This window comes from Xenopus laevis, chromosome 7S (genome assembly GCF_017654675.1).
Source record: "Xenopus laevis strain J_2021 chromosome 7S, Xenopus_laevis_v10.1, whole genome shotgun sequence".
Lineage (NCBI taxonomy): Eukaryota > Metazoa > Chordata > Amphibia > Anura > Pipidae > Xenopus > Xenopus laevis.
In genome coordinates, this window is record NC_054384.1 from 67,739,339 (window position 1) to 67,757,145 (window position 17,807).

At 37.4% G+C, this 17,807-nt stretch overlaps 1 protein-coding gene across 2 annotated transcripts in view; it reads right to left on the bottom strand.

Annotated features, from left to right (window-relative positions):
• trim29.S (tripartite motif containing 29 S homeolog) overlaps positions 1 to 17,417 on the bottom strand; it is a 31,109-nt gene extending 13,692 nt beyond the window's left edge. The window contains exons 1-4 of one of the 2 annotated variants that reach the window (XM_041570475.1): positions 16,604 to 17,417; positions 8,684 to 8,779; positions 3,376 to 3,609; positions 246 to 432 (exon numbers count right to left, since the gene is read on the bottom strand). In XM_041570475.1, the coding sequence (XP_041426409.1) occupies positions 246 to 432; positions 3,376 to 3,609; positions 8,684 to 8,779; positions 16,604 to 17,167 (1,081 nt within the window). In that variant the 5' untranslated portion in view covers positions 17,168 to 17,417. 2 annotated transcript variants of the gene reach the window in all.
• Between the last annotated feature and the right edge of the window lie 390 nt (positions 17,418 to 17,807).

Sequence of the window (17,807 nt, forward strand, 5' to 3'; positions counted from 1 at the left end):
ACTAGAGCTTGTGCTTTTGTCCCAGTGTAAATAATCTGTAGGAGAAAACGTTTAGTTTGGCATAGCCATTACAAGTGGCCTCTTTCCTATCATTGGTAATTACTTGAATCTGATCTTTCCGTGCTTCTCAAAGGAACGTGTTACAAAGGACTTTCTTAGTATGTACACTGACAATTCTTGGATTTATTGGTTTCTTTATCATGTTAGGCTTAAATTCATTAACTGATTTGTGTTTTTGTTCTTACCATTCTTTTCAACCAGATTCTTTGGTGCCTCATTCTTGCTGTATTTCTCCACATGTTTCCTGCAGTTCACCACTAGTTCCTCATTCAAACTGCCCATGGCTTGGGTTAGCTTTTCTCCATCCATTACCACTGTGTAGGTAGGCAATGGAGGGATAGGGGGAGCATTTCTGATCACCACCTGAAACTCCTGTAGAAAGTAAACATATTTAGAATATAAGCAACGCTGATATAGACTTGGAGGAGAGAGAAGAAAATGTTCTTTCTAAAGCCCTGCTGAGAGCCTTCAACAGCAGCTTTTTGATGTGTTGGAACAAAATTCATGTTAATATCACTTTTCTGTATTGGAGATGTCATTGTCTTCTGTTTGGCAAAATTGCAATAGCCTCAAGCCTGAATAAAAACTAAAGCTAGGTCACATTCAAGTTATTAACAATTATTCTCTCAATCTTGATATAGTGTTTTCTTCTGAAGAACTTCTTTATAACTTATATCAACTGTTATGTATCTTATTATCTACAGGGGTAATGGCTAAACTTGGTACCGTAGGTAGTGCCTAGAGATATAATAATAGCAAAATGGCATTTAGAATGGGAAGAAATGTCTTGTTTAAATCTTAGCAGCTATACTAAAGCAAACCACCAGCTGTGCATACAGTACATTTGTATTCCTTTGAAAAAATAGGATTCAAGAAATTGTTATACAAAGGAGATGAACGTTTAGGTTCATTGGATCTTTGTCTCACTTTTACTGAAGAGATTTGCTCATTTTCGCTAAAGATACGGGTCTCATAAACAGATCTTTGCATGTTTTTTAACCACAAAGCACAGATGATCTCTTCACCTGAGAAATTATTTGAAAGGTAATAGCATTTTTTATGATATAGCAAGGTGTTTAGGCACCACGCTGTGAGACTTTGCTGCACACTTCTATTGCAGACCGACATATTTATATAATCTGTTCTAACCTTTTGGAATATCAGCTTTGAAATGCCATGAGCTGAAATGATTCAGGAAAAGCACTGGATAATAGCCTTAAGGGAGGAATATTAATAAACACCGGGCATCTGTTTACAAGAGAAACTAGATTGTTGGCTATTCTCCAGAACTGTAACATTTGAAAGAGTGATTAGGCCAAAGTATAATTTTGACAGAGTGAAAAATAAAAATGGTGACTCCCTCTGAAGGCAGAAAGTACTTTTTGAAGTGAAAGTTTTTAATGGAAGAGTCCTACTGGACTTAAATATAGTGTGAAGCAGCACAGGACAAACTAATTATCTGTTATGACAGATATGAGCAATAATACATTTATTGAAACATACTATGGGTCATTTATGACATCTGCACATGATTCTTTAGGCATATGTGTGCTGTGTCTATTCGAGTGGGCCACCACTTTCAAGGTTACAGTAGCTCCAGGGTTCCCCTATGTCAGTAGACGTACTTTCACAAAGATGGTAAAATGAATAGGGACAAGGACATCACTGGCGATCACAACTATAAGCAGGTGCAAGCAGCAGATTTGGAAAAAGAAACGCCATACAAGTACAATGAATGGAAAATGTTTGAAAAAAACCTTTGCACCGAAGTTGTGCAACTGAAACGGCCCCTAGAATGGCTTTAAAATCCTCACTAAGTGAAGTGCTTATAATGAAATAAAAATATAAGTAAAGAGGAATCGCTGTATTTCCTGACAAAGCAAAGGAAAAGGGGAACAAAAACAGATATGCGTAATATGGTGCAGTATTTTCTGCTATTTTGTATAAATGCACCTTTAACTGTGCGTGATTAAACGTGTATAATAGTGCAAACACTGTGTGACAAAATTAAAACACTTAAATTGTGCGACTGTGTGTCTATTTTATATATACATATACACCACTGTTAGTTTGTACATTAGTGTGAAAAAAATGATATAAGTGAATTAAAAAAAAATTTTTTTTTTTTTTTTACGCACAGTTAAAGGTGCATTTATACAAAATAGCAGAAAATACTGCACCATATAACGCATATCTGTTTTTGTTCCCCTTTTCCTTTGCTTTGTCAGGAAATACAGCGATTCCTCTTTACTTATATTTGAATTACATACGGGCCCGGGAGAGCCCTTGATAAGGACTCGCTGTAAGTTGGAACTTCACTGCCCAAAAGACTCAAAAATTTTTGCTGTGGACTTTTTTATAATGAAATAAGTGTGCCTAATACCAGGTCTTAAGGAAGCCATAGACGTTAAATTACAATCTTTCCTGGAAAAGATCTTTCCAGGAAAGATTTTTGGTTTCACACACACATGTGTAGAGCAGCATTGTCAGATATAAAGGGAGTAACAATAGAATTCTATCTGTATCTGACTATTCAGCACTAGCAATGGCTGATATTGGGGTACCTTGAAAGGCGCCTGATCAAAATTTTCAGGCCAACCCGATCGATGAGCAGACCGATATCCAAGTCTTCTGCTGATGTTGGTCGGCTTGTCTCCCACCATACACGCACCAAATATTGTACCAAATTTGTTTTGTACGATATTATTGCTGCGTCTATGGCCACCTTTAGTTAGGAATGGTGCATCCCTAGACACCTTCCATTGACTATCTGAGCATATGCAGGCTGTGTTGCTGTACAGTGCATGCACCGATCACCCAGGGAAGGGTTTATTGCATCAAGCAATATAAATTATGAATGGACATTAACCTGCATTGAAGCATATAGACAACATATTTAGAGGAACACTGTGGTAGAGTAATAATAGGCACAAGGTTGGCTTGGAACATGCAGGGGAAAATTAAATAAAAGGCATAAAGTTTGGTGTAGGCAAAAGGTAACCTGTAAAAAACAATCCACTCTTTGCTTTCAAAGAACTGACCAGTGCTAGTTGGTTGCTATGGGTGACTTTATGATGCAAACTTTGTACCATTTATCATATTACACTGATTAAAATCAGATGTTCAGTCGATCAGTAAATGCTACTCGTGTTTCAGGATATTTGAGATAATGATCATAGAAACCTTTTGGAAAAGCTAATTACTGGATTGTACAAATATAAGACAAATTAAAATTATTTACAGCTGAAATGGTAAATTTCCTTTTTTTTTACATTTCTGTAGAGTTTTGCTATTAATGTTTCCATCTTAACCTACCTGCAAAAACAATACAGCATCAGTGGTATGTAGAAGTTTGTCTCCATCGTGTTGCTTATCTTGCAGCTGATCTCGTTTCACTTGTAGGTCACCCACTATCTGCTCAATAAGGTCTACTGCATTCCTTTCTTTCTGCTCCAGTTGAGCCTTCACCTCCTCCTGTTGTCTTTGAATCTCTCTTATCAAATCTTTGAAGCAATGATCCACAGCTGACTTTTGGTTGGTTATGAAATTCTGAAATAAAAGCATGATTTAAGCCATAGCATAATGTTCTTTTAAATCAGACCTCTCGTTTCTTTTTGTGGTTATATTTAAGTTATATTTGTGAATGTTTGTTGATAATATTCACAAATATATAAATTGAAAATAATATTCAAATAACGGCCCAACATAATGGATGAGGTCTTCCAGAAGATAATATGGCCCTGGTATACCCATCGACTTCAATATATTGTGAAAAATGTATTTTTATGTTAATTATACAATATAGCTCAACTGATTCAAAGCTGGATAGCACTGATGTAAGGATTTATTGGACATAAGGCAGAGAAGTATTCACCATGCTTAAAAGGCCAGGGAAGGACAAGGTTAAAGCTAAGAGCATGTGTGCAACTGTGGGATGCTGGAGTCCTGCGTTAAAGGGAAAATAAACCCCCTTTTTGACATGAGCTTATTTATTTGGGGTTATGTAAAAAAAAGGTGCATCAACTCTATCTGAATTTCCAGAAAATATATAAATGCATTTTTTCCCCACACAAACATACCTAATTCAACACAATAAAAGAAAAGTATGTAATAATTTCCTAAAATGCCTTAGACACAGAATTATATGCTACCCCACCCTTAACTTATTCCATTGTGAAGTAAAGGGTTCTGGGGCTTTTCCAGGGAATCAGTGCACCACCCACTATGGAAAACAGATTCCATCCAAGATATGGGTGGGGTTGCATTAGGAATAAGAATAAGGAGGAGATGGAATCTTCTGGCTGCCTACAGGCATATATATCATAGTTTCCTTTTAATCCTTGGAATCATGTATGTAGAAAAATATACAAACATGTTTACATAGATTTAGATTTATTTTGGGCACACAGGACGTTTTGAAGCCTATGATAAATCCTCAGCACCTTTTAGGGAAGGGGCAAGGAAGATGCTCACTGCTTCTACAATGCCATAAAGGCTCCTGATCTGAAACTAGCACAAAAAAATCTCGCCTACAAACTAAGGAAACATATGCGGCCTTTACGGTTTTGTAGAAGCAGTGAGCATCTTCCTAAATTGTGCTCAGGATTAGGTGATGGGTGTCTTTGAGTTTGGTTGAGTTGGATGTCACATTCCAGGTGAAAGCTTGAGTGTGGATAGAGCTAGCAGTGCTAGGGGTCTGGCAAGCATTCCTCTAGTTAGGTTTCATAGTGTTTTAAGCTAGTATTTTCCAATTTATTATTATATCTTGTATGAATATGTCTTTTCACATATATCCTTAACTTTTGGTGTGCTTTTTCTGGTGTAAGGGTTTAGGAACTTGGAGGAAGGGGGTGGAAGTTAGGAGATAAAAGTAAGGGATGACAAATACCGTAACACCGCCCCAGCCATTAAGATAACTGTGAGCCACCACCACCACCCATTTTTATCACAGTCGATTGCCCTAAATCAGTGATCCCCAACCAGTGAATCGCAAGCAACATGTTGCTCACCAACCCCTTGGATGTTGCTCCCAGTGGCCTCAAAGCAGGTGCTTATTTTTGAATTCCAGGCTTGGAGGCAAGTTTTGGTTGCATAAAATCAAGGTGTACTGCCAAATAGAGCCTCCTGTAGTCTGCCAGTTAACATAGGGGCTACCTAATATCCAATTACAGCCCTTATATGGCACCCCAGGAACTTTTTGCATGCCTGTGTTGCTCCCCAACTCTTTTTTTATTTTTGAATGTGGCTCACGTGTAAAAAAAAGTTGGGGACCCCTGCCCTAAATGAAAAGACCCCTTTCTGAATTAATCCATCCAAGCGTTGGAGATCTTTGGCAAGAATTTAAGGGGCAGTGTTTCTCAAGCAATTTAGGCTGAGAGATAAATGACTGGAGTGGTGCAATTTGACCACACCTATGTGTAGAGAAATAACACATCACTGGGTAGCCTGGCAATTGGATCACCTCTGAAACATGGTGTTCAGGGCTGTTTTAGGAATTCATATCTTTTAGTCTATTGAATGATCCTTGAGAAAATCACCCAGAGTATCTGATAAAAAAATGCACTCTGCTGTATCTAATACGTTTGATTTTGTTAGTGTATAGGAACATTTAAGTTTATATCTGTAAGGGTACAGAAATGAGTGGTATTTAAGGTTTAAATGGCATAACAAGTCAATTTCAGCTGCAGCAAGCAAAATGAAAGTCAAATCTAAAGCTCAATTGACCTGGCAAATGGAGATCTGATTCATATTCTCATTTAAATTTGTGATCACCCATTTGAACTGTCATAAAAGCCAATGCTGTGGTTAAAAGGAACACAGGGAACTCCTGCAGAATATTGTGCAGAGTATTTCCTCCTACCTTACTCGATTTTCCCTGGAGGGGTCATTTACAAAGACCCTGGATGTGAGAACAAGAGCACTAGGAGAAAAAAACCCTTAATTGCTCATTTAAAAACCAAGATATGGCTGAGCTCTACACCTTATAACTATTGACATGGCATAAGGAAGTATGTGCTAATTTGCAAAATACAGTCTTATAAAATGCCTGGAATTTTTCATGAACAGCATACAAATAAAAACATTTTATTATAGTTGTCCCTTTAAGGTACTCTTGAAGGAATATTCATTTAGAAAGTTACAGGCCGAGTCACAGCAGAATTGAGTCACAATTCAGTTTATCAGAATTCAAATCGGTCCTTGTTTTTGCTTAATGACAGATTCCCCTGTCCAAAACATTGGACAAATTAGTACCTGGGCAGTAACCCATGGCAACTAATCAGAGATATGTTTACATTGTTATACCTGCATCAGGTTAAAAAATGCTAATTAGTGATTGGTTGCTATGAGTTACTGCCTAGTTGCTAATTTGCCCAGTGTTTATAAATAAGCCCACATACACCAGAAGTGTAGAGCACCATCCCATACCTCTCTACACCTCTAATGCACAGACTCCTTCTGTCTTTATAATATATGCAGAGGCGAGCAAAGCTCTTTTATTTTCATTTCTATTAAAAATGGTTGTCTTCGGCTGGTACAGAATCTTAAAACATAATGTGAAGCGTTTGTTGTTCACTTCTTTGTTAAACTTAAGTTCTCCCTTACGGCTGCCAAAACATTGCACATTCTCTAATATACTTAAAATTAACAGTTAAATTAAACTCAAAGGTGAACTACACCTACACGATCAAAGAGCTGTGCCTTGCTCTGAATGTGGTGCCGTCTACACTTGCCAGTGTTGCATTGGAATGGGGCAGGTGGTGGCTAACACATAGGCTTTCCCTGGAATAATGAGAGCCCCATAGCAGCAAAGTCAGAGGAGGGGCTGTATGACCCAGCTCTGCATGCCAGCAGGTGATGGGCAGAAATTGGAGGGAAAGGGGGGGGAGGGCCATAGCAACAGGCTGAGAGAGGGAAACAAAAGGAGACTGGGTAGGCTGGGCTAGCCACCATTTTATGTGGGCAGCGAGGAAGAAGGTTCCCACTCACCCTCCCGTTAGTTTGGAAATAACAACTTTAGCTGGTCAATGCTGTTGGATAGGCATTGCCCGGGGGGTCCGTGAGTTAAAGAGAAATATTGGGAATAAAATTTATAAAAAAAAAAGAAAAGAAAAAAAAAGAAAATAATAAGGGGAGTAAGGGTATTTGTCACAGCATAGGCGGGTCTTTTTGTCAGTCTGCCGGGGAGGTGATCTGTTATCGGATAACTGATCAGGTCAACTGGGTGGTTTAACCCCTTAAGGTGGGAGACCACGGTTAACAGATGGAGTACTAAAGGGGGGCAATAGGAAACCCCTGGAGAGGCGGCAGGGATCCTCTTAGCTAGGGATTGGGTGGCTGGAGGATATCCTGGTTTGCTTTGGAAGGAGTAGACTGACAATGGGCTCAGGCAGACAAGTTTGGGTTACTTATTGTTATTATCTAATGGAATTGTTGTAATGTTATAAAAGGGATGTTATGGATGAACTATTTCATGCTTACAATTGTATTGATGTTATGCATTGTTATGTACTAATAAAAGCTGTGGCCATGATCATTCCAAATAATGATATTTGTCACTGGTTATTATGAGTCAGAGGAGCGAGTGTAGGCGGATGCATGGGTCATGTCTAGCTATGGAGCTCCAGGGGCCAGGGCCCATAAGGCGCAGGAGAGCCTTGCCTACCATGTGCTGTGTTCTGCACTTTGCAATGAATTCGGCTCCAGTCCTTAATAAAGATATAAATGAGCTGGAGAGAGTGAAGAGAAGTGCAACTAAACTGGTTAATAGGATATTTAATTATGAGGGTAGACTGTCAAGTTTGGGGTTGTTTTCTGTGGAAAATAATACGCTTCTGAGGGGACATGATTACTCTTTCCAAGTACATTAGAGGGCATTAGTGACATATAGCGGGAGGTTTTTCCCCATAAAATGGATCACCGTACCAGAGGCCATCCCTTCAGACTAGAGGAACAGAACTTTCATTTGAAGCAACGTAGGTGGTTCTTTACAGTGAGGACAGTGAGGTTGTGGAATGCACTGCCGGGTGATGTTGTGATGGATCATTCTGTTAATGCTTTTAAAAGGGGTTCAAATGATTTATTGGACAGACATAATATCCAAGGCTATTGTGATATAAAATCAGTTAAAGTTAGTATAGATATTGGTAGATATATATTTTATGTGAGTGTATGGAGGAGTTGGTGTGAGTGTGTGTGTATGTGCACTGGTTTTTTTGGAGGGGATGAACTTGATGGACTTTAGACTTTTTTCAACCCAACTTAACTGTGAAATGTAATTCTCAACCTGACACAACAAGAAGATCACGACCTGCACAGACAGCTGCTGAGCCCGGAGAGGTGCTATCTCGCAACCTTACAGTTATTGCACCTGTGGGACAAAGCTAATCGAACCCTCTAGCCTATTTAATACTAAGACTTGGATTCCTCCACTCAAGCTTTAAAAGTGGCAATAACTTTTCCATTATCACTTTAAATGATGTCTTATGCATGGAGGTTGGTCATTGCAGATGGAATTATTTGAAAAATCAGGGCAAACATTTTGCTTTATAGAAATGAAATGAAAAATGGCAATTCATCTTCACAACAATAGCAATGTTATCTGTGGCTTGACTTTGGTTCTTACCCTGATGCGGTCCTTCTCTTTCTGCCATCTCTCTACTTCATCATCCACATCAAGGATCTGAAGGTGAAGTTGTTCTTGAATTTCCGACAGCTCTGTCTGTAAAGCAGAAAATAAAGGGAAAACCAATCATGTCTTTTTATCAGTTAATGAAGTCAGGTTACAGACAAAGATATTTAAATTCATTTTTTCCTTCCGTGCAAGCAAGATTCTGTATATTATTCTTCCCAGCAAATATACCAAGTGCATAAAGCTTACAAAGGCAATCTGCTTTAACTCAAGCTAGTCTGACCTGTGATACCTTTATCTGACCAGCTCAGGATGCAAAGAATCAACACAAACACCCGGGAGCTTCAACTTGGAAGAATTAAAGGGGAACTGGAACTATTATAAACAATATGCTAAACTGTGTCAAATGTTTTTTTCACAAATAATTTGTATTATTTTTTTTCCTTTCGATCATGTATGTATATATATAATGCTTTATTAGTGAGTAGTTCAACCTAACATTTTTTTCTTGGAGCTATAACCTGCACATATACTGCAAGTCACCTGCTGAAGTTGGTTGGTTCCAGCATGAATCAGCAATTTACAATCATCTACTGACAAACAGCAGGACTGAGATGTTTGCAGTAGCAAAAATGTGTTAGGTTAAGGAAACACACTATATATATATATATATATATATATATATATATATATATATATATATATATATATATATATATATATATATATATATATATATATAGTACTATTGAATCAATTGATAAAATATCTGTTAAAAGGTGATGATAATGATGATGATAAACAGAACTACAAGACTCCACAGAATCCTAAAATTTGTAGCTTGATAGTTTGATATGATCCAGTTGTTAAACTGCAATTTTTGGATGGATAAGCATGTGTTCTACATATCTAAGGCGGTATAGACACCTTTGGCACTCTGGATGTTGCAGAACTCCAACAATGCCTCCATGTTGGAGAAATGCTGAGGATTGAAGTTCAGCTACAGAGGGTGCCTATCCTTATTCTATTACTCAGATTATTGTTGTTAAAGAAATCCCACAATTAATATATCTAGAAGTTCCCTTGTTTCCAACCAGCTGTTAACCCTCTGCTGGCAGTACATTTGATTATCCGCCTGCATTTATATTCAGTGAACACAGTCTTATTTTATAACCATTCCAAGCGACAGTAATGTGCTACCCGTTATCATCGCCGCTATTTTATTCCACAAATTGACCGTGGATTTTGACAGCTGAATGACTTGTCCCAGAACTGAACAACTCTAATTGAATGCCTGTCCTACAACATTAGAACCTTAGAGAAAAATATCATGTCATTTGTATATGCTGTATGTGCCCTACACAAAATCATAAACTAGCACCTGAAAATATTCAATTCATTGTATATAAAAAGCATTGTGAATGTAGATGATTTCAGAGTGCTTTAATTAACACTTGCTTTGTACTTTGGGATGCATTAGTGGGAGCGTCCCCCATTTACTGGGCACATCACATAGCGCTTAAATCTGACCCTGCTGCCATGTACAATATTTGGGTGCAATATTTTGGCGTAAAAGTACTGAAATACAGTCTACCTGCATCACATGGTTGAAAATACTGATCAATTTTAGTCTGTTAGTCCAACAACAACTAAAGGGTCACAATGTTCCTCTTTATTCTAAGGATCAGCCTTACTCTAATGTTCCTATATCTGTAAGTCCAGCCATGTAAAAACCTAAATGTTTGAGATTATTTATACCAATATTACTTTGCCTAGTTAAGTTTGCACTGTTTAAAACTCCACCCTTGAATGTAAATATGTCAGTCCCTGACACATCTCTGCATGCACAAGCAGATCTCGGGCCAGCTTTACAGAAACACTGTGCAAGTAATCATAGGGAAATTGCACTGAAATAGCAGTTGATCACTTCAGGCAAAAATGATGAAGTTTTTATTGTATGATCATGTTAGACCAAAATTTTAGCCTTTGAAAGAAATATGTCATTGCTGCAGCTGTTTTACTTACTCAGTCTCTGTTAGGGCTTTTATTCATGTTTTCCCATGCACTGGCTTATTTATGCATTCCCTCAATGGGAACTTTTGTCAGATCCTGGACATTGATTCAGAGGGGGTATCTTAACCATAAATTGACCTTGGCAAGAGTTTAAATATTATTGCAAATAATTTGCAAAATAAATGTTAATTATTAGACTATTATTAATTATAATTATTATATAGACCCAGCAGATCCCATTTATTCCTGAAATTGCAACACCCAAAATGCTAACACAGGACATTTAAAAAAAAATAAAAATGTAAATATATAGTATCCCTTTAAGAACATTTTGTGTCTAAACTGCTCTGGGAATTTTTTTTAAAGCAATTCCTTATGCGTAAGTTTCAGGCCCAGGCAGATAGCATTTGCTTGTCACTCTGTTTAATGCTCACAAATGCTTGTTATTAACTAGTACATTTACAGTTATTCAGCACAGTGTTAATATACCCTGTCTGCATAGCGTGTAATGCCATTTGTAATTGAGTGACAAAACAGGAGGGAACTGATTTATGGGAGTCAGTGATGCCCAAATTGTAATATTCTAACTTCTAATACTATCCTGCCACAGTAGTAAAAGGAAGAAGCCTGGGTTTATTATGCATGGATGATAAACTGGCAGACTTCTTTTAAATGGAAAAGGTCTCACGGAAAAACTGCATTACTTAATGGAAAGATTTTTCAAGAAAAGACGCTTAAAAGATGGGGTGGGCAGGAAAGTGGGGTATAGGTAGAATGATAATCTCCACTAAAGCTATGCGTTTGTACATACAAACTGATGTCATGGCTTATAGAACACTATAACACTAGAAATACCATATATTAGTGCACATCACAATTTTCCAATGCAGCTGAATTAGTCGATAGCACCATTCTCACTTACATGTGTAGGTGTCACCAATAAAGGGAGCACCTTCTTTCCTTGCATCTACTATGCACCCTGTATCAAGGGAGCACCTTTCTTCCTTGCATCTACTATGCACCCTTTAAATCGCAACTTGCACTTTATTCAGCACATGCCCTTTAAGATTATTTGAGAAATTATTTTTCTTATATTACTTAGCAGACGACAGGGGAAAGCTGCAAATTCTCTGCTGTTTGTTATCATTCTTTACACAGGTCGTAAGAAGTGGAGTGGCGTACTGGATTCCTAAGAGAGTCGTTAAAGGAACCAAAATGTACATATTGTGCTACACTGGTACAACTGGTGTGTTTGCTTCAGAAACTCTACTATCGTTTATATAAACAAGTTGCTGTGTAGCCATTCAGTCTGGAAAAAAGCAGAAAAGGCACAGCAGATAACAGTTAAGCTCTGTAGTATACAATGGGATTCTTCAGAATTTATCTGTTATCTACTGTGCATCCTGTGCTTGAATGGCTGCCCCCATGGCTTCACAGCAGCTTTTTTATATAAACTATAATAGAATTGATGAAGCAAACACACTAGTTTACCAGTGCAGTGCAGGGACACAATACATTGTATTGTCAAACACTTAAATTTTTTTTAAATTCTGTTTCTGTTTCTTTAAACAGCACACAATAGTATAGATAAGTGAGTGTATGGGAAAATGCAAAGGCAGCATTAATCTCATTTGATTTTAATTTAAGATATTGCAGATATATAAGTTCTTGTGGGTTTTTGTATAGTAATTTGATGTATTTATCCCTTTCATACTGTACAATTGCAGATATCATGCTACCAGGCAAAGATTTCTGTTAGTGCAGCGATTAGACTGTCAAGTTGCTACTTGTTCCTGGCAATGTTTTTGGACAAATAGCGAGTGTAGGTGCCATATGTAACCAGTATTTGTGTAAAGAATAAGGTGAGGCTGAATTGCATGTGTTGGCAACTAACACAAATAAATCTGTATGGGCATACATTTGACCTGCAACAACCCAAAATAATAACGGCTCATTCGGCTGGAAATGATCAGTGGTGAAACTGTAAGTTTCATGTTATTGCATTATTTAGGTATTAAAAGCTGGAGATTTCAATGTAGGACATTCCTGATTCCTCTTCCCTTATTGTGGCCCAGCCAATGCCTTCTCCTGTATTATATGTTTCACTCAAGACGCCATCAAGAAAGCCTTTATGTATGTCACTTACCCCATGAACTACATGTTTTTGCATAGCTGCTATAACAATTTTATTCTCATGAATTTAAAGAAAAACCTTGAGGACTGGAAAATCCCTTGAATTTCTGTTTAAATCTTCCCAGTCCCAGTTCTACTTGTCTATCCAGTATACACACCCTACAGACTTTTCTGCTTTCCCTTTTACCTAAATATGCCATTATATTGTGGAACCTCATGATAGTTTTATTGATGTGAGTTTTTAAAAGAAACAACACTTGTAATATCTACTCTTTTGCATTTCTCTGTAAAAATGAATATTAAACAAAGCTTGCGTGTGATATCAATGGGAAAGCAGTACAGACAGTTAAAGCCAGGGCAGTCATAATAAGTTTAGAGTTACATGAGGGAAGTTAAAAAAAGGTCAGAAGATTATGTATTATGAGTATAGTTATCCAAAATGCTCTGGACCTGGGGTTTTTCAGATAACAGATCTTTCTATAATTTGGATCTCCATATCTTAAGTCTACTAGAAAATAATGTAAATAATAATAATAAACCCAAGAGGCTGGTTTTGCTTCAAATAAGATTAAATATATCATAGTTTGGATCAAGTAAAAGGTACTGTTTTATTATTACAGAGAAAAAGGAAATCATATTAAAAAATGTGGATTATTTGGATAAAATGGTGTCTATGGGAGATGGCCTTTCCGTAATTTGGAGCTTTCTGGATAAAGGGTTTCCGGATAAAGGATCCCATACCCGTACTAAAAAAATTCTGGAACACACAATTGCACCTATGAAGAACTCAAACAGATGGAAATGCACCAGTACCCATAAGAAGTGCAAAACCAGTACAAATCTGACTAGATTCTGCCTTGCTGATAGGACTTGCTGTTAACTACACTAACATAAATCCAAAACAATCCCATTGAGTTCTTTACTTTTTTGTACGTTTTGTCCTTCTAAAATGTACTAGCCTTAAGGCATGGCACTTCTTTATAAAAACTTCACTATCAAAACTCCTTTCCAAATATTAAGATGGAACCTCCTTCATTCTGATTTGAATGAATGCCCTTGTGTCTGCTGGAAAAGCAATTGAGATGTTATTATATGGTCCCCTTAGACATAGTTTTAATATCCCCACTTAAGTGCCTCTTCTTCATCGTAAACAACCACAGCTTGGAATGATGCTGCAGTTTGGTAATACAGCCCACCAAAGAAGCTGGATGTTACATATATTGTATTGTGCTTGTACCATGGCAATAACTAGCACACATTTTGCAAGAAACATTCCATTCTTAAAATTCCACAACCATTGTCATCAAATAAAACTGGAACATTAGTGTCCCAACAGCAAAATAATCAGATTTCTATGTGATTTTGGTTAGATTTGGATGTATTAATATTGACTTGGATTGCTCTCACACCTAATGGTGGATTATGGATTTACTATTCTAGGTTAACAATATGTACAAGATGGATCTGAAGCTGGTAGATCCGATGGCTGCAATTAAGGCTACAAGCTCACCAAACTTGTTAGCCTGAAACAGCACTTGAAAGAAAACAGCTTTGTGAGTGACTTTCACTGTATTGAATAACTTTCTAGAAGCTTTAAGCTTCAGATTAGCCTTGACAAGCATTCTTTACTGTGAATTCTTTCCAAGCACTGAAGAAACTATTACATTTACATTTTTGTTTCTAGAAAATTCAAGATTAGCCTGGGTGGACAAGGAATTAAACAAGTGCCTACCAATGGTGCGTTTTAACGTTCACCCGAAGGATTGATATTTATCTACAATACAGTACATGGTGCCTTATTTCTCGGCATGAGATTTTTAAAGACAAGGAATTACTGGTGAATTAAAGAGAATTTGCCTGTTGCCAAAGTTCCATCTGCTAAGTAAAGACATGGCTAAAGTTTTAGGTAAATCTCTTTTTGTCAGGCCACATCCTATAGCTCTAAGAAAAGTCTAAAAGACCCCTGAAAAGAGATTCATTACCACACTGACTTCCTTTTCATCCTTGTTACACACTGTTCCCTAACCTGTCCGGGCGTGGCTCAGGTGACGTCAGTGAGTCTTTCCAATATGCAGTATTAGCTGCAGGCAATTCCCTTGTCTAAATGATGCTCAGGCACACCCAAGGTGGGTCAGCGCAACAGCCATAGATTTAGAGACATTACAGAGGCATGCAAGAAATGTTGTAATTAAGAAGACGCCCATAGTTGTCGTGTTCAGACAAGATTTTCATCAGAATTTCTACCTTTCACTTTAACTCTTTTAGAGCAATGAAACATCAGCAAAAGAATTGTAAGAGGATTTTCCTGCTCAGCTTGCTCAGTAACTGCTCGGTTACTTGATACTTCTACTTCAAAGGAAAAAGAACAGGCTTGTTTGTATTCTGATACGTCATACATATACAGTTATGGGATCCATTATCTGGAATTCTGGATAAGAATATTATTTTGGGCACCCAGGCTACAAACAGCATTAAAGTATTAAAAAAACTCAGTTAAGAAAACATGCAGCTTGTCAACAACGTCCATTTATGCATCTTAGTAACCACCAAATGAAATGCACTGCTTTATTATAGCAGAACAAAACAAAATCAGTCAAAAATAAGAATTTATTTGTTTTAAGACGGCATTCCAGTTTTAAACAGCTTTTTGGATAATGAGTTATCAGATATAGACATACCTAATAAAAAGTTCCAAGCTACTGTTTGCAAATTCTAATTCAGCTTGACGTAGCCTGCCAGTTTTTATCAAGTTATTTAAACATGAGTCTGCATTAAATAGGGAGATTACCAGGAACCTTATATGCTAATCTGCAAATTCTATCCAAAGGACTATTTGTATTAAATTTCAGTGGGTTTTCAAGCCTTCTATAAATCCCATAGGATGATTTTTTTTTAATGAGAACACTAATTTAAAAAAAAAAACGTAATCATTATCATCGCCATTTATTTATAAAGCGCAGCACTTTAGAATAACTTAAGGGGACTTAGAATAAATGAACAAACCTAAAACATGTTCATCCTTCTGAAAAATAACATTTTAAAACAAACACTGGTCATACATGAAGGAACATCAATGGCAGAATACTTTCAGCAACCTGTGGGAAATAATATTCCTGTGCAGGATACAGCAGACAATAAAAAGTAAAATGTTTTCTGTGAACAGCAGAAAGCACATAACCTAGTTCAGTGGTATAAGCATACTGTATAGACAGTATAGACTGTGAACAGTGCTAATCCATCCACTGTCTATTGTATTGGACTACAACTCCCAGCATGCTTTAATATCTCAAACTATACCTTTATTATACTGAGGATTAATATTATTGTTTCTGTTTATTTTCAGTGCTAGTAAAAACAGCATATCAATTAATTAAATTAGCTTATTTCTAAGGGTCTCCTTTCCACGTCTCCTATTTCTCCTGAAAAAACTTGCTTGGCATGCAAAAGCAAACCTGCATGTTGTAGACTTTCTAATGCTATTATTTATATCCAGCCTTTTCTATAGTAGATGGACATTTGTACCTATATTGGCGTTTGCCCGGGTCGATTTGGGGGTATAAAGGACATTACTTAGTACACTATTTTTTACATCTTGCTTCAAACCCAGATAATAATGGTGGAGATTTCTTAACAGTAATTTGTAACAGTATTAGTAATCAACAGTTTTTAAATTACACTATATTAGTTTACTGTCCATGTTTACTGTCCATGATGACCTTCCCTCAACGTGAGTTGCACATACAGAGTACTTTAACAAACAATACTCACCTCCTTAACATACTTCTCAGCTTCTACAGTGACTGTGGTATGATTCTTATGCTCTTGGAACATACAAAGGTAGCATATGCAAGTTTGGTCAGTTTGACAGAACAGCTCCATTGTTTTGCTGTGGAGCTGACATTTTCTGGCCTCAAAGTCTCTAATGGGTTCCAAAAGTTTATGGTCACGGAAAGCAGCACCCTCCAAATGGGGCTTAAGATGGATTTCACAGAAGGACGTCTGACAGACCAGACAAGACCTAACAGCCTTCTTCTTGCCATCAATGCACGAATCACACAGGACATCATCAGGTTCTATGATAGAGCTGGTGCTTGTACGACCAGAGTGCCTAACTTCAGTACTCTCAGTGCCAAAACTCACTCTGCCACCCTTTACTCCTCCGGGGCTTATGCCGGTTTTCAGGATTGTTTTTGTACCACCTTGATCAAAGCCAGGTCCATTCTGAATGTCCTTAGCATCAATAATACTTTTCTCTGGAGATTCCAGGTGGAAACTGCCATTAGCATCTTCAGAAAGGGAACCATTGGGTTTTTTAGTGTCTTGTTCTTCCATTATCGAGTTGTTTTGCCTTTGATGTTTAGGTCCTCTCTTGTAAATCTCTGATGCGTGTAACCCTCTTGAGTTTCCTTTGGATGAAAGAATGAAGAACGAAAGCAAATCTGCTAAATATGTACTTGTCTGACTCACACCTTTCTGCAAAAGACACTTGACTCCTCTTGGAAATCCTAAGCAAAGTAGATCTGACAAAAAGAGATGTTGCTGCTTCAGGTAAGGTTGCACAATCTGATCCACACCCAGGAAGCCTTAGGAACATTCTTGCCCTGCCCTCTTTAACAGAAAGAGGCCTCTTCTTTAATTATTTATCATAATGGCTGTAACCTGTTCTTCCGCTTGTGCTTGTGGACAATTACTTTTTTTTTTTTTCAAGATATCCTGAAGGTTAAAAGTACTCAAGGTCTTGAAAAAAAGTGAAAAAATATTTATGCAACGTTTCGGCTCCTCACTTGAGCCGTCTTCATATAATTCGTATAGAGGGACCCGCACTCCAAATTCCTGTGTTGAAAAAACCTTTTTATTAATTCATCACTCGTGCTTCCAACGTTTCAGCCTACATTGGGGCGTTTATCAAGGAATTCTACCATTGACCCGGCACCCACAAACGGATATTAGAATTTGAGTGTGGGTACCTACT